The sequence below is a fragment of the Chaetodon trifascialis genome, chromosome 15, assembly GCF_039877785.1.
Source record: "Chaetodon trifascialis isolate fChaTrf1 chromosome 15, fChaTrf1.hap1, whole genome shotgun sequence".
NCBI classification, from domain to species: domain Eukaryota; kingdom Metazoa; phylum Chordata; class Actinopteri; order Chaetodontiformes; family Chaetodontidae; genus Chaetodon; species Chaetodon trifascialis.
In genome coordinates this window covers 25264240-25290936 of record NC_092070.1, presented here as the reverse complement: position 1 = coordinate 25290936, position 26697 = coordinate 25264240, and the positions used below count along the sequence as shown (strand labels likewise).

Sequence of the window (26697 nt, the reverse complement as noted above, 5' to 3'; positions counted from 1 at the left end):
TTCATTCATATTTACTGTGGAAGATGTTTATGAAGATGCTGATGTCAGTCATTTCTGATTTATACATGCATATTTTTATTTGTTGATATTTACATGCATTTGCAATAGATAATAATACAAAAGGTTTTCACCTGATGACTAATGGAAAATGATGGAACCAGTGGAACCAGTGGAACCAGTGGAACTGTTGAAGCTGCCAAAATAAAAAAAAACATCTCCAGGAAGAGAAGCTGCACAGCTCTGTGGACACGACTGTGTGACTGTGTGTATGTGTATGTATTTATGTGTACATATATGTATGTACATGTGTTTGTACATTCTGAGTTTCTGTTCATCCATTTACACAAAAACACGTACATGTACACACACACATATATATGTATACATACATACATGTACACAAAAGTACACATACATACGTACAGGTACACACAAATACACATACATATGTACATGATTTCACTCATATATGTATATTTGCGTATACGTGTGTATGTGAATTTATGTGTACATGTATGTGTGTACATGTACACATGTATGTGTATTTGCATGTACATATTTAATGTTTGTGTGTGTATTTGTGTGCACGTTTATGTGTATGTATAGGTATGTATGTGTTTTTCTGTGTACATGCATGTCCGTACGTGTATTTGTGTGTACATATATGTATATTTGTGTACATGTTTGTGTGTTTTTGTTTGCGTATGTATGTGTGTACATGTCCGTATGTGTATTTGTGTGTATGTGAGTGCACAGAAACACAGAGACGAGAGACATCGTGGACAGAAGCAGATTTAATCAGTTTTTACGTAGAAACAAAGTTTGTAAGAAGGCAGAGAAACGCAGTACTTTTGGTTGAGTACACAAACAAACGTAAACTTCAGCTCGTCGACGCGTCGAGGCCGCAGTGCAAAGCAGGACCAGAACTCTGGCCGTCAGGTTACAACTACAGACTGCTGAGTCGTCTGCAGGCACAATTCTTCATTTGCAGCATATTTGGTTGCATTTCTTACGGTGACAGCACGTCCTCCTGTCCTCCTGTCCTCCTGTCCTCGTGCTGCTCACCTGTCCAAAAGTAAACCTCCGACCCTCATTAACGGCCAGCTGATAAACAGTGTGAGCGCTCCTCACAGCGAGGCGAGCAAAGCCGGCGTTTAAATCTTAGTAAACAGTTTGTCAGTTCATCTGAAGCTCGGCGTGCTTTGACGCGCCCAACAGAAGGACGATTTGATTGGTCTACAGTCAAACAGCTGCGGCAGAAACATGTCAGTGTGTACGAGAAGCCTGTGAACACGATGCTCACTACAAATCCCAAGATGCATTTCAGGGACAAACGTCCAATCACAGAGCTTCAAATCCTACCAGCAGGTGGTGCTGCGGGACTGGTTGTTAGTGAAATGCATCCTGGGAGTTGTAGTTGACCTCAGTTTGTTTGTCCGCCAGGTTCAAGTTCAATCAAAGATATTTTGAAACGCAGCTCTTCGTCTTCATCAACCAGGACCGTTTCTACGGGATCAAATTAGAGCCAAAAAGACTCGGCGGTGTTTCTGTGGTCACATGTCGGTCCTGGGCGGGTCGAGAGCTCAATTCTTGGCATGATAATGATTTTAAAGACACACAGCTGGTTCGACGTAAACAAACCAGGAAGTGCGTCTTTAAATCTGACGAAGGCACATAATCCGTCTCCAACCACCACAAACAGGACAATGAGTGTGTAGAGGTTTACTTTTGGACACCCCCCCCCCCCCTTTTCTTCCTCCTCCTCCTCTTCCTCACTGGCCCTGCTCCGGCAGCGCCCCCAGCAGGCCTTTGGCCGTGTTGAAGAGGTTGATGGGTGTCACCCCGTCCGTGATGAGGGTGGACTTCAGCCCCAGAGCCTGGAGCATCTTCACCTGGAGGACAGGAGACAGGTGCTAAGTTTCAATCAGCCAATCAGAGCCTGGCAATCCTGCTGTCACACTGGACTTCTTTCCATTCACTTCTATGTGAAATGGGGCTCTAGTGTCCAGCCAATCAGACGGAAGGACTGCTCCATTATCCAGGAAGTACCGTGTGTTTGTTTACTTCCTGGTTTTCTAACTGCAGGTGAAACAACACACTCAGCTTCTAACGGTCAGACCACCGAGCAGGTGAGTCTGAAACTGAAACCTGTTTTCACTGCAGGTATTTCTGCGTTTCCTCGGCAGCGCTCGTACCTGCAGCTCCGGCCCGGCTCTCGCCATCTCCTGCAGCGTGTCGCTGCCCAGACTCGCCACCAGCTGGCCGAAGCGCTCGCTCTCGATCTGAGCCAGACTCTTCTGCTTGTCCACCTCCAGAATGTCCATCTGCTTCTTATAGTTCAGCTCCTGCTCACGAGCCTTCGCCAGGCGCTGGAGCTCCGCCTCCTGCACGCGCACGCACGCACGCACGCACGCACGCACGCACGCACGCACGCACGCACGCACACACGCGCACACACACACACACACACACACACACACACAGTAACATTTACTCAGCTACTATCGTTAAGTACAATTGTGAAGTACTTCACTCGAGTATTTGTATTCTCTGCATTAAAAAGCCATTGAACTGAGCTCCACCGTCAGCAGCTACAGCAGTAAACTGATGATCACATTAACGGATCAATAATTAGAACACATTAATAACAAAATGCTGCACAACAAGTACTTTTACCTCTGGTACTTATATGTTCTTACTGTTACTTTTGTACTTCACACTGTGCTATTGCTACTTTTACTGTGTGACAGCTCTGTGTGGTGAGTTTTATTGTGAAAGGGCGATCAGGATGTGGACGTACCGCCTCGATCCTCTGAGCCTCGGCCTTCAGTTTGGCCTCGTTGACCGCCGCCTCTCCCTGAATGCGAGCCGCCTCCGCCCGAGACTGAGCCTCGGCCTTGGCAGCTCCTGTGCTCTCCACCGCAGCGCTGAGACGCACACAGACAGTTCATGCAGCACTCTGTCCAGTCTGAAACGTGACGCTAACATCTCTTACTGGTGCTTCACCAGTTCACCCAGTGAACCTGTGGTTACCTGAGCGCCTCCAGCTCCAGCAGCTCCTTCCTGGCTCGCTCCGCCTCGGCCTGGTCAGTGATCCTCTGCCTCTCCAGCTTCCCCCGAGCCTCCTGCTCCAGACGCTCCGCCTCGTGCCTGTGCACGCACACACACACACACACACACACACACACACACACACACACACACACACACACACACACACACACACACACACACACACACACACACACACACACACACACACACACGCTTCAGTGTCTTTCTATGAGACATAAACGGTGTTCTGGAGCTAGAAGCTAAAGCTAGGCTAAGAGGAACGCGAAGCTTATGCTAAGATAAGTGGACGAAGAGGCTAACCCTGACTTAGCCTGACTGTCAGACGCTCTCTGATTAACACGTCTAACTGTCCCACAAAGTGTGAACTGAAATGGTTTGAACTGCAGTGACTTCCTGCAGCGTCTCTGAGAGTTAGCTTAGCATACGCTTCGAGTTCCCCTTTAAAGCTGTGTTGTGTTGTCTTGCGTGTGTCGTGTCGTGTCGTGTCGCATTGCATCACACCGTGCCGCGGCCTCCTGGGAGTTGGTGGTGATCTCAATGGCCAGCTGGACGCTCTTCTGCAGGGCGTCCCGTGTCCTCTGGTCCACAGGCTCCACAGACTGGATGTCCACGCTGCTGATCACCAGGTTGTTCTGGCTGAAGCGAAGGCTGGGACGAACCGCCAGCTTCTCATCGAAGCCAAACACGGCAGAGCAGATGATCCGGTTCGAGTTCTAGAAACAGAAAAGACCTTTGCTTGATGACCAGTGAGCAGAGCTCTTCTGTGATTCTATAAGAATAAGAGGAAAGCTTTTACTTATTATTTACTCTTATTCGATTAACTTGTAATGTATTTGTACATTGTGGTATTATTAAAGTACTTCCTCCATCCCTCGTTAAACAAGTCAAATCTAAAGTCCAGAACTGAAACTGGAGGAGAACCTTGTGGAAATCGTCGAACTGCACGGAGGCGACGGCTCCTCGGACGCGGGAGGCGATGGCCTTACAGGCGTCTCCCACGAAGTCAGGGACTGAGAAGAGAGCCGCCGCCTGAGCCGGCTCGGCTGGAGTCTTGATGTCAAAGTGCCTGAAGAGACATTCACAGAGGAAGAGCTGCCATGTTCACAGGTGTCGAATATGGACAGACACACCTGTCTGTCAGCAGCGCAAACGTCCATCAACACACCTGAAACAGTTTCAACATGAACTGAAGGAGGACGCCTGCTCTGCCTCAGGGTACCTAATAAAGTGGCAGCTGAAACCTTCACTGATTTAAAGCAGCAACACGTTGATACAGCAGTGACTCATCGAGCTCGAGGACACGTGTCCCCTAGTTTACGGTTAGCTTCTGGTCCGTTAGCTCAGAGTTAGCCCCTCGTTCCCCTCAGCTGAGTGTCGACCCCCCCCTTTGGTGACCCAGCCGTAGTTACCAGTTGTAGGAGAGCTGCAGCTGCAGGCGGGCGTGGTCGGCCGTCTCGATGGTGATGATGTCGGTGCAGAAGTCGGGTCCCAGCAGGAGGCAGATGGCCTTGATGATGTTGGCCCTCTTTGGTTTGTCTCCGGACAGCGACAGCACGGTGAACTGCTCATCGGGTCCCAACATAACCCTCTCTGGTCCAAAGACCACCCTGAAGACAAGACCACAACCCCACCATCAGCTGGTTTATTTAACCTCCGCCTCCCTCCATCAGGACAGGAAACCAGAGTCACACCTGGCCTTCTTCTCTCTGTAGTCGTAGACCTGGATGGCGGCATTGTGGGGGACCCTGTAGGAGACCACCTTGGTCTTGTCCCTCACTATGGCCTCTCCGGTTCTGGTCCGGTCCGAGCGGTCGGCCAGCGGGTCCAGAGGAGAAGCCAGCAGGGCCTCGACGTTAGCCGGGAGCACCTTCTGCCACAACACCTCATCCTGACTCAGCATGTAGGTGTGACCGATCACTGCTCGCACCTGAGGACCAAAGACACGCTACGGTGAGACGGACGCCAAGAAGTCCAGTCTGAGGTTCAGTAATCCGCACGCACAAGTGACAACACTGAAATACCCATGAGCCTCAGCTGCTGTCGCTGTGGAGAAGAAGCTGAGATTTAAACAGGGCTCTATCCACCACAGCGCATTTCTGAGCTCTGTGATTGGATGGATTTTGCTGAAATGCACCTGAGGCTGCTGACTCCCACCTTTCCGGTTTTGATGTCTCTGACGTAGATGCCCTCGTTCTCGTCCAATGGGATCGTCTGTCGCCTGTGCATCACCTCCACAGTGGTCGGGGGGACGTACTCAATGGGACCCCGCAGCATCCAGCGGTCTCCGGGGCGACGGAGGACGCCGCTCCGCCGGGAACGCTTCGCCCTCTCCTCCATCAGCTCCTCCTCCGCCGCTTCCTCTTCTTCCTCCTCACGCTGACAGAGAGAACGGGAGAGAGAGAGGTGGAGGAGGGAGAGAAGGGTTAACGTGGCGATGCATTGGAGCGGTGGAGGAGGGGGAGAAGGTGGAGATAGATGATGATGAGGAGGAGGAGGAGGAGGAGGAGCAGAGGGGAGTGGAGAGGAGCACTGAGAGTAAAACACGAATGTTTCAAACAAAAGAGGAAGACATTTCATGAGGAGGAGGAAGAGGAAAACGTAAAGGATGGAGGAAGAAGGGACGGGGTTTGATTGAAAGGAAAGAGAGAAGAAGAAGAAGGAGGAGGAGAAGAAGAACAGAGTTGGGGTATAATGGGTTAGCCAGGTTAGGAAGGGAAGATGATGAAGGACAGTCACCTCCGTCTGAAGGTGTTTTCTCTGAAACTAAAGCTCCTAAAAACAACGAGTCGGCGTCTCCAGACAAACCAGCCAATCACAGTCTGAGGCTCAAAGAGCGAATCGGCCCGTGGACCCGCCCAGCGGCACCATCAGTGATGGGAGGTGTGGTCCGGGCCGCGCGGGACTTTGACCTTTGTCCCGAGTGGGCGGAGGCCTGAAACGCTCCGTTGGCGCTCGGCCGACGCGCCTCGGACTCAGTTTGCTTTTTTAATCAGTTTCTGGGATCAACCGGTTTCACAAGATCAGCAGAGGACAAACAGAGCGAGGAGGCGCAGCGGTACTCCAATCACATCGCTGCGCTCATCACTGAACAGGCCGAGCCAATCACAGCTCAACAAATGGAAGACATCTCTGCAGGAGACACAGGACCAAACGTTAACGTTCACTTTAAAGTGTCCCCAATAATCTCATCACGTTCAGGACGAATGAGCTGCGGCGGTTTGATTCCTCACCTGAACAGCAGAAGAACACGCTCTACCTGATCAGCCTGATGTGTGTGTGTGTGTGTGTGTGTGTGTACAGGGGTGTGCAAGTGTGTGTGTGTGTGTGTGTGTGCAGGTGTGTGTGTGTGCGTGTGTGTGTGTGTGTGTGTGTGTGTGTGTGTGTGTGTGTGTGTGCAGGTGTGTGTGTGTGTGCACGCGCGCAGGTGTGTGTGTGTGTGTGTGTGTACAGGGGTGTGCAAGTGTGTGTGCAGGTGTGTGTGTGTGCACGTGCGCAGGTGTGTGTGTGTGTGTGTGTGTGTGTGTGTGTGTGTACAGGGGTGTGCAAGTGTATGTGTGTGTGTGTGTGTGCAGGTGTGTGTGTGTGTGTGTGTGTACAGGGGTGTGCAAGTGTGTGTGTGTGTGTGTGTGTGCAGGTGTGTGTGTGTGTGCACGCGTGCAGGTGTGTGTGTGTGTACAGGGGTGTGCAAGTGTGTGTGTGTGTGTGTGTGTGTGTGTGTGTGTGTGTGTGTGTGTGTGTGCGTGCAGGGATTTAATGCACTAAAGAGATGGTTCTCCTACAGTGAAGCAGCTGTGACAACAGACAGACTTGTACTGGTAACAGTACTTGTACACAGCGGTACTACTGCTGTCAGTACTTCCTCCAATCAGCCGGCTGCTCTGGTTTCTCACCTCCTCCGTGTCATTGAAGGCCTCCACGGCTCTCAGCACCAGACCTTCGTCCTCCGACAGCACGAAGACGTCCTGGATGCCCTGTTCAAGGTGCTCGCCTGGCTGCAGGAAAAATGAGCGCTCGCCCTGACAGAGAGAGACGAGAGTCATCAGGTCCGGGGACAAAGGACATAGAGTACATATAACTGAAGTATTACTGCAGGGCGGGTCATAAGGTGAGAGTATGAGCAACACAGTGAGAGAAACTGAGTTTTATGCTGCAAAGACTACCAGCAAATACACAAAGTATGATGACTTCAAGAAGGGAAAAACGACTTGAAACTGTCTTGAAACAGATATGAAGTTCTCGAGGTACAAAAACACGATTAAAGCTGAAAACTCGCAGTTTATGTTGAAAACAACAAAGATCAAAGCCTCTTACTGAGGGAGATCCCAACCTGGGGAGAGGATGAGCTCATACAGTATTTACGACATACTTTACACAGTATATAGTACCTACAGTACATACAGCACGTACTCTATACAGTTTATACACTGTATACTGTATATAGAGTATCTGCAGTGTACGCAGTATGTGTGCTCTCGGTCTGGACCGGAGGTGGAGGAGGGACGGTCCTCCTCACCTTCACCACCCTCTTCTTTCCCAGCTGAGGTTTCCCATCGGGCCCCACCGGGTCCAGGACCACGCAGTACTGCCTGCTGTTCAGCGTGGTCACATCCACCACCCCCACCACCTCCTCCGACACAGAGGGGATGTGCGCCTCCCTGTTGGCCATGGTGATGAGCCACTCCTCCCCGGTGCGGCGTTCCCGCCCGCCGGTGTCTTTGAAGGCCTGCACGGCGCGAACATGAAGCGCTTTCTGAGGAGAAGCAGAGAGAAGAACTCATGAGCGTTTTCACCTGATTCACACCCTGACTGTCAGAGGACACTTAGCTTAGCTTAGCTTAGCTTAACTTAGCTTAGCTTTGCCTATCTTTTGTTTGGAAGCAAACAACACCAATAAAAACACAAACTGCGTCATGAAGTCAGTCTGACCTTGGACCCTGAGCTCAGTCATGGCTGACTCATATGCAAATTAGTCACCGTAGCAACAGAGGTCACATGACCGAGCCACAGCAACTGAAACACACAGTCACCTTGTCAGTGAGGATGAAAGCGTTCACGATGTCGATGACCTCTTCATGAGCACCTGGAAGGTACGCGCCCACCTTGCTGACCAACCACTCCTCACCTGTCACACACACACACACACACACACACACACACACACACACACACACACACACACACACACACACACACACACACACACACACACACACACACACACACACACACACACACACACACACACACACACACACACACACACACACACACCAGTTAAAGATGTAAAATAATTTCCTGCACATTTGGGATTTTCATGCTTTACTTTCTCATCATCATCATCGTGTGTGTGTGTGTGTGTGTGTGTGTGTGTGTGTGTGTGTGTGTGTGTGTGTGTGTGTGTCTATATGTGTGTCAGAGTGTTTTTTCTGTATGTATTTTCTGTGTGTGTGTGTGTGTGTGTGTGTGTCTATATGTGTGTCAGAGTGTTTTTTCTGTATGTATTTTCTGTGTGTGTGTGTGTGTGTGTGTGTGTGTGTGTGTGTGTCACCTGTGACCCTGCGGACGCCTCCTCTGTCCACTCCCTCCTTGCGGGCTCTCAGCCTGATGGCCTGGTTCTCTCTGATCACGGTGGCCTTGATGGTCTCCAGCACAGCCACCTCCTTCCTGGGGATGTACGTCCCTGCAGCACACACACACACACACACACACACACACACACACACACACACACACACACACACATATATATATCTGCTGAGAAGCTGCAGGACACCAATGAAAACAATGTCAAAAACACACCTGGTCCCTCGAACAGCCACTCGTCTCCAGCGACCCTCTTCTCTCCTCCCTCCACCTGGAAGTCCAGCAGGGCCTGAAGACGGAGCGCCGTGTCCGGATACACGATCTGCAGCGGGGTCACGTCCTGACACACAAACACAAAGGTTACAGATCCACGAGCAGGACGGCGAGCAGCTCTGCGAGCCTCAAACACAGACCAGGTTCCTACAGACCTGCTGGACCTGCTCTCCGGGGTACAGGGGGAACGGGTCCTGGGTCAGACGGATCTCCAGGTCGGCGTGACGGAGCTTGGCCTGGCCTGATTGGTCAAAGAGGACCTCATTGTCATTGTCACGGGCCACGGGGTTGAGGACCACGCAGTAGTGACGCGGCGGCACCATGATCATACGAACCGGGGAAAAGAGCACTCTGACGAAGAGGAGGATGAAGTCAGGATACAGGTCACATGATCACGACTCTGAATGACGAAGATTTTCTCTTCAGAACTCGTCGTTAAAGGTCAACCTCAGACTCCATATTGTGTTAGACTCACAAACGGCGTCCTGTCATCGTTGTTACGATGGCACTGTTTGGCATGCTAATGCTAACATACAGTTAGCATGTCAACTGATTGATGCTAATTACTTTTGCTCGGTATCCTGGCTGGAGCTCTCCTATTTCAAAAGACTGATGCCAACTTCAGGGAGAAACAGCTAGCTAGCTAATTAGCCTAACTACAAGCTAGCGGCTAAAACGTTTCTGTTTGTGTGCACATTAAACGAGACACAGCGAGTTGATTAAAGAGCGTTAGAGATGTTTGTAGGTGTACCTCTGAGCTAAAGCCAGGCTAGCCCTTTTCCTCTGCTGCCAGTCTTTATGCTAAGCTAAGCTAAGCTAAGCTAAACACAGCCTGACAGCTCTGAACATACAGACATGAGATTAATATCATTTTAGTCCCATGAAGAAATCGCCCTGTTCCTTCAGCAGTAATGTCTGCTAACATTTTCATGAAACCAGACTACGAGCCTCCGGCTAGCAGCTGTTAGCGGCTCTGCTGTTAGCGGCTCTGCGAGGCTGAAGCCAAACGTCAGAGGTGATTCACTGTGTGTCAGACGGACGTTCTGACCTCTCATTGTCCTGGCGGATGTAGGTGAGCGGGCCGATCTCCACCCGGGCGATGTTGGTGTTCTGGTCCAGCACATGGATGTAGTGATGGGGCGGGATCCGGATGATTGACGCGTCAATCGGCACCTCAAACTCCATCCCGCGGTTTCCTCCCTTCTTAGACATGATCTAAAGCAAAGACTGAAGACAGAGGCCGAGGTTAGAAACCCTGTGTGTGTGTGTGTGTGTGTGTGTGTGTGTGTGTGTGTGTGTGTGTGTGAGAAATCTCTCAGCTGGTTCAGAAAGAATCATTTTAAATTTTTTTTGTTTGTTTTTCACACAACCAGAAATAAAAGAGGAGAAAAACCTTAAAAAGGAGATTTTGCATTGTTTGTCCACCAGAGACACAGTACCTGTCCCACCTGTCCCCAAACCTTTGAGGTCTCCTGGTCTGATACTGGATCTGGTTTCGTCCAGATGTCACTGATCCGCTTTGAATTCAGAGTCTTTCTGAAAGTCCAAGTCTGTCCTGAAGAGCTGCAGGTCTGGTGTTTGTGCACAGTCACAGGTGAACCGAGGCTACGCTAACAATGTTAGCATGATATCAATATTAATGGGAGCATCAGGCTCCAGCGGAGGCGGCGTAGGATTATCTGTCTCCTTTGATTAAAGATCCAATCAGTGTAACGTCCTGTGGTCAAACTGTCCTGAAGGCGTACATGTCTTCATGTTGACCAGCTGACGAGCTGTGACCATTAAAGACAGCTTCTGGATTTTTGTGACATCATAAAAGCAGACATCAGGCACCTCCGTTCACCTTTATTCACAGCAGGTCTGGAGTCAGTTTTAGTGCTTCATGTTCTGGGTCACTGCATCAGATCAGCACTGCTTTACTTTGATTCAGGTATCAGGATCAGCTGGACGACTGAAGGTAAAGTTTCTCCTCTGACGTTTGTGCAGCTGCTGCATTTAATCACTACAGTCTGTTTGAGTTTCTGGACGGACAAACTGGACAGAGACAGCAGCTCTGATGTGAAGGGACGAATCTCAGATTTAAACTGCTGAGGACAATTCAGCAACATGAATGACGAGCTCGATCGTGAGAGAGAAACGCTCAGGTATGAACAGAGACACACCTGTAACACAAAGACGCCAATCAGAGGACAGAGTCCACCACATGATGAATGGATTTCTGTCCGCCCCGCAGAGCAAACATTCAGAGGATTAAGCCCAGAGACAAAAAGAGAACCTGGCAGACGAGAAAGTCACATGACCTCAGTACATTTACTCAGGTACTTCACAGCTTTACTTACTTTGAGGTTTTTACACACAAACATATGAAGAGTTTATGAAATCTGATGTTTTGCAATAAATGAAAAAAGTTGATCAATCAATGAATCGATTGTAAAACCTGCAGCTCAAAGGTTAAACGTCTGTTCAGAGGGTCAGACTCTGAGTCTGCGTGGCTCTAACTGGTCCAGGATCTGCTCAGGGGTTCAGTTCTGACGGCGGAAAAGCCTGAGTCACATTCAGAGGAGGAGGAGGAGGATGAGTCACATCCACGCGCACAGATGGAAACGTCTCTTCCGGGGACGCACGCACACACGCGCACACACGCACACACACACACGCACGCACACACACACACACACACACACACACACACACACACACACACACACACACACACACACACACCTGTGTGCAGGTAATTCAGTTAGTGCATGAGCCCACTTCCTGGTTGTTACCTGAACACTCTGATCACTTCTTTACTTAAAGCAGAAACCTGATACCAAACTCCCGTCACAACCTCCTACATTTAACGTCCCGCGTCAGAGCCTCCGCAGAGCAGCCATGAAGGTACTTTAAGGACAACAGGAAGCTGCGGTCATCGCTAACAAACAGCAGCCGAGCCCCGGACCAGGCCTCTCAGACCGGGCATCAATGACGCAAACGAAGCGCTGGAGACGAGCGCCGAGACTCTCAAGACAAACACAAGTTAAAGCAAGATCCCGTTAAACTGAGTCCTGCTCGGTGGATCTGACTCATGCCGATTTAAGGTTCAGCTCCCGATCATTCGCGAGACATGTTAGGATACATTTCATCCATCATGAATATTTGCTGATAAGTGAGGAAGTTTAAAACTTAGCGGTTTTAAAGCGCAGTTCTGCCCCGCCTCACCTGGTCCCTGTGCGGCTCAGCAGCGGCAGCAGCTCGGACTGGATCCTGACTCTGTGACGGGTCAACTGCTGGAAACCTCAGCGGAAAGCAGGACAAACATGAAGGCAGCTGGGCTGTAATTTAGTGGGCGTTAACGGCTGTTATGATCCCGGAAAAGAGATCAGGGATCACGTGGTTTACCGACTGGAATCACTGCAGAGCTGCGTCAGACACAAGTGATCAATGGACGGGGATCAATCAGAGCCAGAGGTGAACAGAACACGTGACATTCATCACTGATTCACGAAACATGTAAATAAAGTTTGTCTCAGTGACGTGGATGAAACTGTGGAGCTCTGACGTATTGATCCAGAGAGTGACGACATCTGCTGGTCAAACACTGCAGGACAACAGCATCAGCGCGCGTGTCCAAGTTTAAAGACACATGAAGACAGGAGGGAAGACACGTCTGACCCCCGTCACCGGGAAGTACTCAGAGCCTCTACTGCAGTAACAATACTAATACACATGGTGACGAGTAAAAGTCCTGCAGTGAAAATGTGACTTCAGTAAAAGTATGTAAATGTCCTTCATGTATTGCAGTAAAAGTACTACAGTGCAGTAAAGTGTCTCCTGTGACCGTTGTACTTCTCTCTGATCTCAGATTCAGATCATCAGACGACAAAGATGTTTTCATGTTTTTCTTCTCTTCAATAAAAACACACAAACAGTAACATCATCAGTTTTTAATGGTTAGACAAAAGCAGCAGAGGACAAAGAACGAGCGAACAACAGGAAACATCAGCATGACACACACGCACGCACACGCACGCACGCACGCACACGCACGCACACACACGCACGCACACACACGCACGCACACGCACGCACACACGCACTCTGACCTCCAACATGCTGCAGACTGATAATGTGGATCAATACACTGTAGCTGCTTCTGATCAGACGTCGTCTGTGTTTTGGTTTGAAAACTGGAGGAATGTGGCGTCAGTCATCGTCACAGGTGAGTCAGCGCTCACCTCAGCTCACCTGCGCTCGTTGCTGCACGCGGACGATTTAAAATGCCTCATCCAGAGAAATCAGGTCCTCAGTCAAACCACTTCCTGCTGCCTCAAAAGTCATTTTCAGTGGATGATAAGTTCACGTCGTCATTTTAACGTTCTAATATGGAAAGAAGCAAAGACAGACGAGAACCACGAGGAGTCTTCAGGCGTCCATGTTGTCGTTGCCTCGCAGCGGCGTCGACGCCGTAACCACGAGTTCCACGTGAAGTCACTTTAAATGGCTGACGAAGTAAAACCAGCAAATCTCTGCGGTCGATGGAGTCTGCAGAGAGTCCAGAATCCTCCACGTGGACCTGACGTCACACCTGTGGGTCTGGACCTTTGGATTCACGCTCACCCCGCTCAGTCACACCTGTCAGGCAAACAGACACAGGTCCTCAGCATGCTGGGCTGTCCCAGCTGCAGGTCTGGACCTGGACAGACAGTGAGCACCTGTGAGGTCACCTGCAGGCTAAAAACACGTCGCGCTTCCCTCCTGCGGTTTGCGATGTGACCGAGCGGTGGAGTGACGTGCAGCGATGCTAAGCTAACACATGGACAGTCTGCAGTCCCAGAACCTTCAACGCACCAAAGCTAAAGCTAAACTTTGCATTGTCGGGTCTGCGTCGCCCCCTGCTGGACAACAGTGACATTTAAAACGTCTGTTAATGCGCCGCCTTCACCGCCTTGAGTTCCTCCACATAAACAGCTGAAAACTCCTCCTCCAAATGTACGAAAACGTGTCTCATTTCTTTTCTTTTCTTTGATTTCTGGCTCATTCGGCTGAACACGGAGGCGGCCGAGCGTTCGGTCCGGAGGGATTTTCCTGAGACTCACAGATGGAGAAACAAAGCAGCAGACACGAGACACGGCGAGGCTAACGGCCTTTTCACGACACGTTCGGACACAGCTACGACATGCGAAACACGGAAGATTGATCCATCAAAAAACATTTCATCGCCACGGCAGAAGGACAGGAAGAGGACAGTTCAGCACGTTTAAAGGAAAGTTTGTGAAGACATCTGAGGGACACCTGTACAAAGACTTTGGTTGAATATCTGCTCCTCTATAGACCTCTAGTGTACAATATACATATTTAGATAACTCTAATTTAAATACTAATTTGGCTAAAATGAATATCAAAAAACAGTATGTATCACGTGCCGTCGTCCACTGCACACACACGCTGACTGAACTGAGCCGAACGCGCTTCGCTTCGTTCAGATTCGACAACACGTGAACGACGCCAACCTCCCGACGGCGAGCCGAGCGGAGCGACACGCGGGAACGATCGCTGGGTATAAAATAGATTCTCTTTAAATATTACAAAGGGAAAGTTTGAAATGGTCAGACAGGACGAGCTGAAGAGAGACAGAGGTCCAGCTTCTGTCCCACCAATGAGGACGATTGGTCCAATAAACCAGCTTTTGTGGGACGATGGGCGCCACCTGGTGGAAGCTGGAACCTTTTCTTTCCCACGTGTTCCTCTGTCTGATGTTCTAAAGCTGCGTTCGGCACGTCGGTGTCTGATTAAAGGACCTGTTAACTGCGTTTCAGCGTCTCACCTGAAGCTGAAGCACCAGCAGCACCTGAACGCAGCACTGAGGTCCAGGAAAGAAGAAACCAGATTAACTGTTCCGACATCGAGAAGCTCATTTACATTAAAACACAGATTGAACGGCGGGAACACGTTTCAGAAACTGGCGGGACAGACGCCGGACAGGAAGTGAGGTCAGCACCTCGTCTCTCTGTGAATCCAAACATATAAAACTTCATGTTACATTATCAGTGAAGACTCATAATAATAATCTGCTGAGGAGTTTTTCCTCACAGCGGCGCCGCTGGTCCCACTTCTGTCTCTGTTTGGTTCACATTTGACGAGACGCGACGACACGAGCGCTGAAAAGGTTGAAAAAGTGAAACCGTCCACAGTCTGAGAAATGTGGGCGGAGGAGCTTGTAGGAAGCAGTGGAGATTAAGTGCTGGTGTTCAGGCGGAGATCAGGACGACTGTTTGGCTCCTGAGGCCTTAAACGTCTCTGCGAGCCTCCTCTCCCCTCGTTCTCTCCTCCTGTTTCACTGTGAGGGTTTTTCTTTTGAGGCGTTTACAGTCTTCAGTCCAACATGGCGTCCAGCTGGTCGGCCAGGTCGTCAAACATGTTGCCGATGTCGTCCAGAATGGTCCCCGCAGACTTCACCGTGTTTGCTCCGCTGCAGAGAAAACACGACAAACAACGAACATGCATGTGAATACTGACAGGCTGAAACTCTGCTGCCCCCTACAGGACGCTGCGTCTACTACAGCTCAGACTGATGTCACTGTTCTCACAGCTGTACCAACATGACCTCTGACCTCAGGGTGGCGTTACAGACTTCCTCTGGAGGGCATGAAGGTGCTCTCAGAAGGAGTTTGTTGTTGAAGCGACGTTACAGACCGAACCTGAAGGCTAACGCTCCGACGCCATGCTAGCAGCTCTGTGAGGCTTCAGCATAAAGGCTAACATCTGTGCGCTAACATGCGCGATTAATTTTATTTTCCATTTCAGAATTAAATTCAGATTTAAATGTTAATTCCTGACTCATCTTGTCGACTTCATCTTTTCTTATTGTCAAGTAGTCCAAAGATAAAACTTTGGATTTTTGTTAAACAAAACATTTTTTCTTCATTTTTTTGTTTTGTGTATTTTCACCTCCACGTGCCTCTAAAAATCCTTCAAATTAAACAACCTGGGAGGGAAAATGAAGATCTGACAGTCTTACCTGTCTGAGTTGTCCTCCAGCTTCAGTTTTCTCTCAACGGCCTTCAGAGCTGCTTCCAGGGAGGTGCTGGTCTGATCCAGTCTCTGCTGAACCACCTCAGTTCCACAAGATGACTCAGGGAGAAGACCGGGACCCACCACACACACCTGAGGCCTCGCTGCTGTCAGAGAGGGACTCTGAGGGGCCTGAGGGGCCGGAGGTGGAGCCGGGGGCCCGTGAGCTGGAGATGACGGGGAGGTGAAGGCCACACTTTGAACCACGTTGACAGTCAGAGGTGGGGAGGACAGTCCAGCTGCTGAAGAGACAACAGCAGGTGAAATATCAATTTCAAGTCCTGGTTCAAGTCCCAGGTCAACACCAGCAAGTCTCCACAAGTCCAAAGTCAAGAGAAACAAGTCCCAGAAGACACTGCGAGTACCTTACCTTGTGCTGCCAGCAGACTGTGGCGGATCGGTTTTGGAGCAACAGCAGGTGGTTTTGGAGAAAGCGGGGGCTTGATGGGTGATCCTGTTGCCGGACTGGCCGGCCTCTCCAGACTGGCCTCACTGATCCTCAAACTGACCTCTTCCTGGCTCTGAGATGGAGGCCTGCTTCTGCCAGACTCTGAGCCAGCTGCCCCTTGTCCCTCTCTGCTGGGGGAACCTCCTCCCTGCTCCTTGTCTTTGGGTTTGTGTCTGCGCTTCACCGTGTCCGACTCCTTCAGGTTAAACTCGGGCACCTCCAGGTTCTTGGCTGCTGGCTTCTCTGGAGGCTCGAGCACGGCTTCCGCCCTGGGTGGCCCTGGAGCTTTGGGTCTCTGTTTGATGGTTAAGTTCCCCTCCTCGGCGAAGGGGATGCACTCACTGGAGCTGTTCTGAGGGGAGGAGGAGCCCTCCAGTCTGCTCCCTTTAGATTCTTCTTCCTCAGAATCAGACTTCACCCCTCGATCTGGCTCGGCGCTGCTGCTGGTCTGGGTGGGAATACACTCACTCTGCACCCTCCTCCTCACCCCAGCAGCCTCCCTGGGTTCCTGCCCTGCAGAGCTGACAGAGGGCGGTGGAGGCTCCTGCTGGATGTGGTCTGGTTTAGGTCCTGCCGGGTTCTTCCCGTCTGTCCTGCCTTCCAAAGAGGCTGCAATGCTCCTCACGCTCACTGGACTGTCTGTAATGGCGCCGCCAGCAGACGACGTCGTGCTGCTGTCGCTCAGCTCCCCGCTGGTGGTGCTGCTCACTGAGCTCAGTCTCTTTGGAGGAGGAGGAGGGGGACCTTTTTTTCGGGCGCGCACCGCAAAGGACTGACTACGTCCCACGTTGCCATTCTTTTCTGAACTCGACTGTATTCGAGCCAGCTGGCTGCGACCGGGTTTGCGGGTCAAGGTGGCATAGGATGACAGGTTTCCAGAAGGAAATGATGCCTCCTCGTCATCCTCATCGGGCTCTCCATCCGACAGGGCGTAGCGGGTCATGCTCTGGGTGCGCTTCTTGGGCGGCATCAGGGTCATGGAGTGGTCCTCAGGCCTTGGAGTTGAGCTCAGGTCTGTGGAGCCACAGTGAGAATGCAGGTAGCTGAAACCCTTCAATGCTGGGGAGCCATGAGGTGAGGGGCCCTGAGATCCAGACAGTTTGGGCTTGGATGGGATTGCCGGGTACTTAAATACGGTCGCCGTGCCCAAAGGCACCTGCTTGGGCAGCGGCTGCTGCTGCAGAGGCCTCTGGTCCCAGCCCTCGGGGAGGTTCCTCTCCTTGGCGGGGCTGCCATCCAGGCTCTCCTGGGACCAGCTGTGGGGGGTGATGGAAGCTGTGGGAGGCTCCTGGGAGCGTCCGGAGCCCCTGGACCGGGTGTCAATGCTCTCCTGGCTCTGGGACATTCCCACTGCGTTTTTGATGGCGAAGCCTTCCTCACAGCCACCGTAGTGGCCGGACATGGCCGTCTGCAGCTCAGTGCTCAGCTCGCTGTCCTGGAAGGTCAGCATCTTTGGGGTGTGAGGAGAGGAGCATTCACCTGCCGCGTCAGGTGGCTCAATGGTGACCAGGTGCAGGGCTCCGGGGGCTTTGCGACGCAGCGTGCCTTGGCCTGATTCAGCCTGAAGGATCGCCCTCTGGATGTCACACAGCTTCTTCACCGCCAGCATCAGCTTCTTCTGGTGGCCTGGAGGAAAAATTCAACCATCACGTCAAAGTAAAAACACTGGTCCCAGCAGCCGTACTGACTCATAACGTCAACGTACCCAGCTTGGTGATGCCGATCTCCTGCAGATCCTCCCAAGTGAGGTCTTTGACGATGCTGATGGAGTCGTAGCCATTTTCAGAGAGTTTTTTGTGGTACTGTGGGAGGCCGATGGCACTGAGCCACTCGCCCAGATCAGACTGTGAGAAATAACAGATCACTCAGATCAGCTGGTATCACGGTGTTTGGGAGTCCGTGTATTCGTGAGTAAACAGCTGGAAGTCTTACTGGGATGTACTCAGGCAGCCACTCGGGGATGTTCAGGTTGTTGATCTCCAGGGAGATTTTCTTGCGGTGGCCTGGTTTGGTCACTCCGATGGCGGTCAGATCCTGCAGACAGACCGAGACAGAGGACATCGGCGAGTCAGTCAGCACATTACTCTCATTATGAGTCTGACACAGTGATTCACAGTCTGGACACTCTGACTTTACACCAAACTGCAGCTCAGTTCTACAGGTACAATCTGCCGCAGTCTGTCTTCACCTCGGGAGTCATCCTGCTGATGGTTGGAACATCATAACCAGCACTGATGAAGTTCCCAGTATACTGCTCCAGCTGGAAGTCACTCAGCCACTGATAGATGGCCTCTGCATCCTACAACACACACCAAGAACAGACACGCTGTCCATTCAGCAGGATTCTGACTGCGCGAGCAACATTAAAGAGACATGATGAAGACAAAAAGACCGTCTGGAGACAGGCGGTCCCCAGTCTGCGCGCTGGTCTTTACCTTCCCCTCCAGCAGCTGCTGAGGTCGAACAAACTGGTGGGAGAAACTCTGCTCTGCAGGCCTCTGCACCGTCACCGTCTGCCTCCGAGGAGTCCCACCTGCAGTAACATCACAGCACACCTGAGCACACCTCACCTTCTGACTGTAAACACTGAAGAGTTAGAGTTTGTTGGACTGAGCGTATTAAAACACTTCAGGTGAGCTCAAGATTCTTGTACATATACATGATTTTCTGTTCTGTATCCTGAACACTTTCTATCTCAACCCTTCTGTTTCTTTGCTTTGTGTAACACTTGCTGGCTGTAACGACCTAAGTCTTATCTTATCTTATCTTATCTTATCTTATCTTATCTTATCTTATCTTATCTTATCTGAGGGTATCTGGTTTAAAATGTGCCATGATGAACGGGATTGTAAACACACTGTGAACAGCAAACTGAAGATCTCAAAAGCGATCTTGAGCCTCTTAATAAAAATAAAAAGGGAAAAAGTTCAGCTTCCGTAATGGTTTGATATAATTTCAAGAGATCGCAGAAAGGGAGAAAATGAAAAATATAAATATGCTCACAAACAAATACAGTACAGACAGCAAAAGGTCTTTAAAGAGAGAAGCACCTGCAGGATGATCGGGCTGCGTGCTGAGGTCTGAGCGTCCACAGTCAACAGCAGGGGGCGCCGGCTGCACACAGAAACACAACCAGTGAGCAGTTTTCAGCTGAAGAGCAGAGAAACGAGCAGCCTGACGAGGTTTAGAACAACATTCAAGCTGCTGCTTCATCATGTGACCTTTGTTCATAATAAGACGTGTAGAAAATGACCAGAAATCAGACACAAACTGCACTTCAAGATGAAATCCTGGAAGTGATTTGGGAACGTTTCTGTGTGAATCAGCTGATTTTAAGGAGCCTGACTCTGAATCACTGACCACATCTGTGATTTTTCAGGGATTCAGGGAGTGAAATCAGGACACGTGAAGCCGACGGATCAGCAGATGTATCAGGATGACTCTACCTTGCTGGCGCTGTCATTGTGACCAGCGTTGTGCTGGAGCCCGTTGGGGGCGCTGTTGCTCTCGGTGCTCTGTCCGCTGCCGGCGCTGCGGGTGCTGCCGACGCTGCCGGTGCTCCCGACGCTGTTCCTGTCTCCAGCTGCAGCCAAAAAACAAGCGAAACAAAAGTGAGTCGACGGCGTTCAGGAGGGACGAGCTGAAGCATCCGACACGGGATCGACGCCAGGCCACAGGAAGCAGCAGATGCTCTGAGGGAACGGCGCCAAAGGGCCGGGGGCCCGGGGGTGACGACAGGGTGACGGGCGGGATGCAGGTTCTGGTCTAAAAGCTGTGCTGGTGCAGAGCAGGAGAGCACAGCTGCAGGCAGGAGTCCATTAATGACAGTGATGCAGCATCAGGCTTTCAGGACACGACTCGCTGTCACAGTCTGACACGAGTCTGGTCAACAGCACCGGGAGGTTTGATATGAGCTGAAGACGCTTTAGAGGGTTCGGCTAACCCTAAGCCAACTTCACACCTAAGACATGACGTCCTGAGTTTAAGGATGTGAATGGTAGAATCAAAACAAGTACAAAATCCCCCAAAATCCCCTTTGAAACCCCAAAAATAAGAGCTTGTGGCCAAACGCAGCAGAATTACTGAGCGAAACCCCTTTAACTCGGTCTGAAGTGGAGACTTTGAATCACATGTACAGCTACATAAAAACACTCCTAACCCCTTCATGGGCCTTTCATCCAGCTACATCAGAGGACTCTTTGAGTCACATCAGTAAAACTCAGCCTCCACTGAACTTTTTACAGCGCAACAGTTAAAGTAATGAGAGCAGGCGTGAACCAGCGTCGCCCTCCGGTGGCACCTGTGAGGACAACAACAGGGATTACTGACAGCCAGACGCTCTGACGGCAGCCTGAAGCAGACGGTACAGAGAATCAAACAAAGCGTTCGGACCCGACACACCGAGACGACCGTCTGCCTCCCTCACCTGTACGCTTGGCTTCAGTGACGAGAGCTTCGTTAATTCACACCTGTCTGACATCACTTTTGTCTCTAAGAGGCGAGTTTGTGCTTTGACAGCCTTTGACTGAAGCCGACGGGAGACAAAGTGAGACGACATGATACGATGCAACGAAACGTGAAGCGGCAGCGTCACCGCTTCAGTGATGTGAGACGATCTGAAGAGACATGACGTGTTGAAACGACGCAAGATCATATGAAACGTGTGAAGTGGCAACGTAGAGCGAGGTGGGGCGACATGATGCAGTGTGAGGAGATGTGAAATAATGTGAAGCGGCATGAGGTAATGTGAAGTGACATGAAATGAAGTGACGTGAGGTAATGTGAAGTGACGTAAAATAATGTGAAGCGATGTGAGGTAACATGAAGTGACGTAAGGTAACGTGAAGCGACGTGAGGTAATGTGAAGCGACGTGAGGTAACATGAAGTGACGTAAGGTAACGTGAAGCGACGTGAGGTAATGTGAAGCGACGTGAGGTAACATGAAGTGACGTAAGGTAACGTGAAGCGACGTGAGGTAATGTGAAGCGACGTGAGGTAACATGAAGTGACGTAAGGTAACGTGAAGCGACGTGAGGTAATGTGAAGCGACGTGAGGTAACGTGAAGTGACGTAAGGTAACGTGAAGCGACGTGAGGTAATGTGAAGCGACGTGAGGTAATGTGAAGCGACGTGAGGTAACATGAAGTGACGTAAGGTAACGTGAAGCGACGTGAGGTAATGTGAAGCGACGTGAGGTAACATGAAGTGACGTAAGGTAACGTGAAGCGACGTGAGGTAATGTGAAGCGACGTGAGGTAACATGAAGCGACATGAAATGAAGTGACGTGAGGTAACATGAAGCGACATGAAATGAAGTGACGTGAGGTAACGTGAAGCGACGTGAGGTAACGTGAAGCGACGTGAGGTAATGTGAAGTGACGTGAGGTAACATGAAGCGACATGAAATGAAGTGACGTGAGGTAACGTGAAGTGACGTAAGGTAACGTGAAGCGACGTGAGGTAATGTGAAGCGACGTGAGGTAACATGAAGCGACATGAAATGAAGTGACGTGAGGTAACATGAAGCGACATGAAATGAAGTGACGTGAGGTAACATGAAGCGATGTGAGGTAACGTGAAGTGACGTAGGGTAACGTGAAGTGACGTGAGGTAATGTGAAGTGACGTGAGGTAACATGAAGCGACATGAAATGAAGTGACGTGAGGTAACATGAAGCGACGTGAGGTAACATGAAGTGACGTAAGGTAACGTGAAGCGACGTGAGGTAACGTGAAGCGACATGAGGTAATGTGAAGTGACGTGAAATGAAGTGACGTGAGGTAACATGAAGCGACATGAAATGAAGTGACGTGAGGTAACATGAAGCGACGTGAGGTAACATGAAGTGACGTAAGGTAACGTGAAGTGACGTGAGGTAACGTGAAGCGACGTGAGGTAACATGAAGCGACGTGAGGTAATGTGAAGTGACGTGAGGTAACGTGAAGCGACGTGAGGTAACATGAAGTGACGTGAGGCGAAGGCGGAACAGCCATCAGGTTTCTTGGACAGGAGCTCCGGTGAGTGGTCTCGGTGTGTCAGGTCCGGATGCAGAGCGCTGAGCCGGGCAGCGAGGCAGCTTCAGAACAGCCGGGGAGGAGAAGCTGTCGTTCGGGGGCTCTTACCATGACACGAGTCCCTGAGAACCCAGATGTCCTCGAAGGGAAACTCAGACTGAGACAGGCGGCTTGGAGACAAACCTATCAGACACAAAGACTCTGATGGACTGCGTTCTGTAGGGGGACTGACTGAGGGGGGGTGAGGTGGAGGACAAAGATTACAACCCCGAATCCAAAAAAGTCAAGACGCTATGAAAACCAAAATAAAACAGGAAGTAATCAGCTGATCTGATCCTCTCTGACACAAACTGACCTGAGAACAGGTCAAAGTCAATATATTTAATGTTTCTCATTGATTTCTGTAAATATCTCTGATTGTGAATCTGATGCAGCGACACATTTCACAGACTGAAAGAACGCGCCAGAAACACCTGTTTGGATCATTCACAGGTAAACAGGCTGATTGGTGACAGGTGAGAGGATCATGATTGGTATGAAAGGCTCAGTCGTTCATAGAGGATGGAGGAAGTTCACCACTTCGTGAACACATGAAGGATGAAGGAGATGAACACATGAGGCTGCTGTCAGTGAACACAGATTGATTACTGATGACTGATTCTGGTTTTATTGATGTCTTCTGACTTTTTTGGAATGGAGGTTGTAGATAGAAACAGATCTGACTGGATCTCTGTCTGAGGAGGAATCTGCTGGACCTGATCTGTGATACTAGACTCTCAGAGTGGAAATGAGAGAAAGATCTTTGTTCTTCGTGCAGATTAGTGATTGATTACTTCCTGTTGGGATCAGGTTCAGGGTTAGAAACAGCTCTGCAGATAAGCCGTCAGTACCACAGCAAAACTCCTGATCACCAAGACCTTGGTGTTACCTGAAGATTGATTATATCAAGCTAAAATCACATGAAGACACTTTGTCAAAGTCTCCAAAGGTTCTGCACGAAGGACGGATCCATGCGACAGACGAGCACGAATCTGTGCTTCCCAGATGTGTTTAACCAGGACGCCCCTGCTATCACAGCAGCTGTGTGTGTGTCCTGAGTGTGTGTGTCCTGAGTGTGTGTGTGTCCTGAGTGTGTGTGTCCTGAGTGTGTATACCTGTGCTGGCGGTGAGGCCGTTGGCTAGTGGCAGCACCACGTGGGTGGGGGGGGCGTACAGAGTGTAGGAGTCGTCGGTCTGAGGGGTGGAGCTGAGGCTGGAGGACAGGGGGGCTCTGGACAGCAGCTGCTGGCGCTGGGTGGGCAGAGAGGCGTGCCGGGACAGGGTGCCCCCTACAGGGCGAGACGGGGGGGGGGGGGGGGGGGGGGAGGTTATCAAGCTGATGGTTAGAGGTGGAGGTCAGTCATGTGGTATGGATGCAGCAGGGAGGACAGAGGAGGTGGAGCATGGGATGGACTGGAAGCAGGCGGATTAGTTTCTGACTGAAAATGGAGGATTTCTGATCTACTTCCTGTTTGAGGGGATGAAGGTCTGAACTGAGGACGAAGATGAAACTATCAAACGGACGCAGAGATGAGTCCAGCTAACCGACTTCATCAGCATCTGCTGACGTTCTGACAAAACCAGGACCTGCGGCCTGATACGTCCACGCCTGACTGACCCTTCGAGGACCAGGTCTCCTTTAACTTCCTGTGTGTCCTACATGACCTTTGACCTGCGGGTACTTTCATGGCGTCTCCTCAGAGACGTCATCTCTGCGTGACTGACCGTTTCTTCTGCTGATGACCTCCACGATGGACGGCGGGAAGAAGCCGACTCGGTCCGTCCCTCTCTGGGTGTCGTGGATGTGTCCCTTCCAGCGTCCGTCCACGTGCTGCTCCAACACCTGCAGGGGACGAGATGGGTCACTACGGGCCCCCGACACCAGGAGTCAACCCCCCACCCAAAACGAGTGCATGAGTAACTATCTGCTCTCCTCACGAGGTGGAGGTACCTTCAGGAGTCCACGTCCACACCGAGTCTGATCAGACCAAACCAGACCTGAACCTGAACCAGAACCAGAACCAGAACCAGAACCAGAACCTGAACCAGAACCTGAACCTGAACCTGAACCTGTTGATCTGTGGTCACTGACTACTGCTCAGTGAAGCCTGATGAGACCTCACACAGGCCTCCTGTGGATGATGTCAGAGCGAGGTGTCTCACCATGATGACGTCTCCGGCTCGGATGTTGAGGGCCGTGGGATCGTGGAGGTTCCAGTAATCCTTCAGAGCTCTGACCTGCAAAACGCCCGTCGCGTCTGTGGAGGAGAGCAGTTAGACTTTTACAGGTAAACGTCTTTATTCCAGAGAAAATCTGTTTGTTTTTGACAGAAACGGCCTCATCAGAGAAAACGTGTCTGACGAGCACAGACAGAGAACGCAGCTTCCTGCTCGTCTTTAACGACTCTGATTCAGACTAACTGTGCGTGGTGAGTAACGACAGGCTGTACGAACACGTCTGAGGAGGAGCGCGAATCTGAGCCGCGGGCTAAAACACGTCCGAACCCTCTGAGGAATCACCTTTGAGTCAGACACAAAGGAAGAAGACGCACAGACGAGTGAGATGAAGGATTTCTACGACCGGCTCTGACTTCCAGGAGCTCGGCAGCGAAGAAGAGGAGCTGAAGTCTGAGAGGTTCAAAACTAATTCAACTAAACCAAACACTGAGAACACAGGAAGCCAGAGCTGGTTACCAAAATGACGCCTGTTTTTGGACTAAAGACGTCTGAAGGCGGCAGATGGATCCTCAGCGACGTCTCGCTCGTGTCCGCAGAGACGCGACGGCCGCACGAGGCGACGAACGGACACATGGATGTACGAGTCGTTCACGTCCCTCTGCAGCAGAAGACAAGACGTCCATGTTTACATCACCTCCCCAACACTGACGCTCATTATTCCCTCAGTCTGCTCCCACAGGAGAGCGCACGTACACGCACACACACACACTGTACGCACGCACACAGACACACACTGTGCGCACGCACACACACACACACACACACACACTGTACGCACGCACGTACACACACACACACACACACACACACACACACACACACACACACACACACACACACTGTGCGCACGCACGCACACACACACACACACTGTGCGCACGCACACACACACACACACTGTGCACACACACACACTGTGCACACACACACACTGTGCACACACAGCTCTGTTAAATTTGAGGCTGAATGTGAGCAGTCGGGTCTTTTTTCAGTCTCGTCTTTTTTCAGTCTCGTCTTTGAAGTTGGCGAGCTTCCTGAGAAGAGTTTAACGTTGCGTAAGCTGAAATTTCGACATAGCTGCTGTCTGAGTAACGTCAGGTGAAGCTTCGTCCTCAGGGGAGGAAGACAGGAAGTGAAGACAGAGGAGTAGAAGAAGAAAAGCGTTTGACCTCGCAGCAGCTGCTTGATGTCCCTGCTGGCGTGCGACGTGGTGAACTGGTTGACGATGTCCAGCGCCGTCTGGTTGTAGGTGTTACGGATGTTCACGTCCACTCCGGCCTGCAGGGACAACATAGAGGACACAGAGACGAGCTCTGCTCTTTAACCCGTCTCACCTCCTTTAGCCTGAACGCTAACATGCTCACGATGCTAACACGCTGACTTCAAGCATGTTCACTATCTTAGCCGTTAGCATGCTTACATTAGCGCATGCAGCTGAGGCTCATGGGAATATGATTAGTGCTGCAGATATCTGATCATAAATCAAAGCGTTGGACACATTAACCTGGCCGACAGGCAACAGGTGACATCACTGGTGCCGACCCTGCAGGTGTCAGCGTCTCCACCCTCTGAACTTACATCCAGCAGCAGCCGGACGACCTCCGTCTTCCCGTACAGGGACGCTTCATGCAGAGCCGTCCCAGACTTGGTGGTCTTGTTGATGTCGATGCCGGCCTTCAGCAGCAGCCTGGAACAGGACAGAGACACACATGACCCACCTGTGAGACCTGCACCTGAACAGGTGCGTTCCTCAAAGGGAGTCTGGTTCAAAAGAGTCTCAAGTTTCCAATCAGGTGAAAATATAATGAATGGAGTTTAAGTGTTGGTGGTTTAGACAATGAACTGGTCTGAACTGGTCCTGAGCTGCTTTTTAAAGGAGTCCACAGATCTGCAGTCCACAGGGGGACAGGTCCGGAACCAGAACCTCAAAGTCTGCTTTAGCTTGAAGTCTGGACCTCAGAGAGAG

At 50.8% G+C, this 26697-nt stretch overlaps 2 protein-coding genes across 5 annotated transcripts in view; both read right to left on the bottom strand.

Annotated features, from left to right (window-relative positions):
• Positions 1–774: 774 nt before the first annotated feature.
• On the bottom strand, positions 775–12307 carry mvp (major vault protein). The gene is made up of 17 exons (XM_070980291.1): positions 12139–12307; positions 9980–10158; positions 9087–9282; positions 8875–8998; positions 8624–8755; positions 8103–8197; positions 7589–7825; positions 6966–7091; positions 5230–5451; positions 4767–5002; positions 4485–4682; positions 3997–4141; positions 3577–3788; positions 3034–3150; positions 2801–2927; positions 2196–2384; positions 775–1892 (listed from the first exon to the last, which is right to left on the bottom strand). The coding sequence occupies exons 2-17, from the start codon at positions 10141–10143 to the stop codon at positions 1773–1775; spliced, it is 2640 nt and encodes an 879-aa protein (XP_070836392.1). The 5' UTR covers positions 10144–10158; positions 12139–12307; the 3' UTR covers positions 775–1772.
• Positions 12308–12847: 540 nt separating this feature from the next.
• Positions 12848–26697, bottom strand: part of LOC139343800 (caskin-2-like) — a 36626-nt gene continuing 22776 nt past the window's right edge. The window contains exons 7-21 of one of the 4 annotated variants that reach the window (XM_070981606.1): positions 26310–26418; positions 25901–26009; positions 24657–24751; positions 24219–24336; positions 23609–23782; positions 22563–22637; positions 19885–20021; positions 19489–19552; positions 18874–18971; positions 18627–18737; positions 18371–18472; positions 18144–18282; positions 16361–18064; positions 15938–16232; positions 12848–15388 (exon numbers count right to left, since the gene is read on the bottom strand). In XM_070981606.1, coding sequence (XP_070837707.1) covers positions 15292–15388; positions 15938–16232; positions 16361–18064; positions 18144–18282; positions 18371–18472; positions 18627–18737; positions 18874–18971; positions 19489–19552; positions 19885–20021; positions 22563–22637; positions 23609–23782; positions 24219–24336; positions 24657–24751; positions 25901–26009; positions 26310–26418 — 3427 coding nt within the window. In that variant the 3' untranslated portion in view covers positions 12848–15291. The remainder of the gene's footprint in view (positions 15389–15937; positions 16233–16360; positions 18065–18143; positions 18283–18370; positions 18473–18626; positions 18738–18873; positions 18972–19488; positions 19553–19884; positions 20022–22562; positions 22638–23608; positions 23783–24218; positions 24337–24656; positions 24752–25900; positions 26010–26309; positions 26419–26697) is intronic. The other 3 variants (XM_070981607.1, XM_070981608.1, XM_070981609.1) reach the window with 3 other exon arrangements.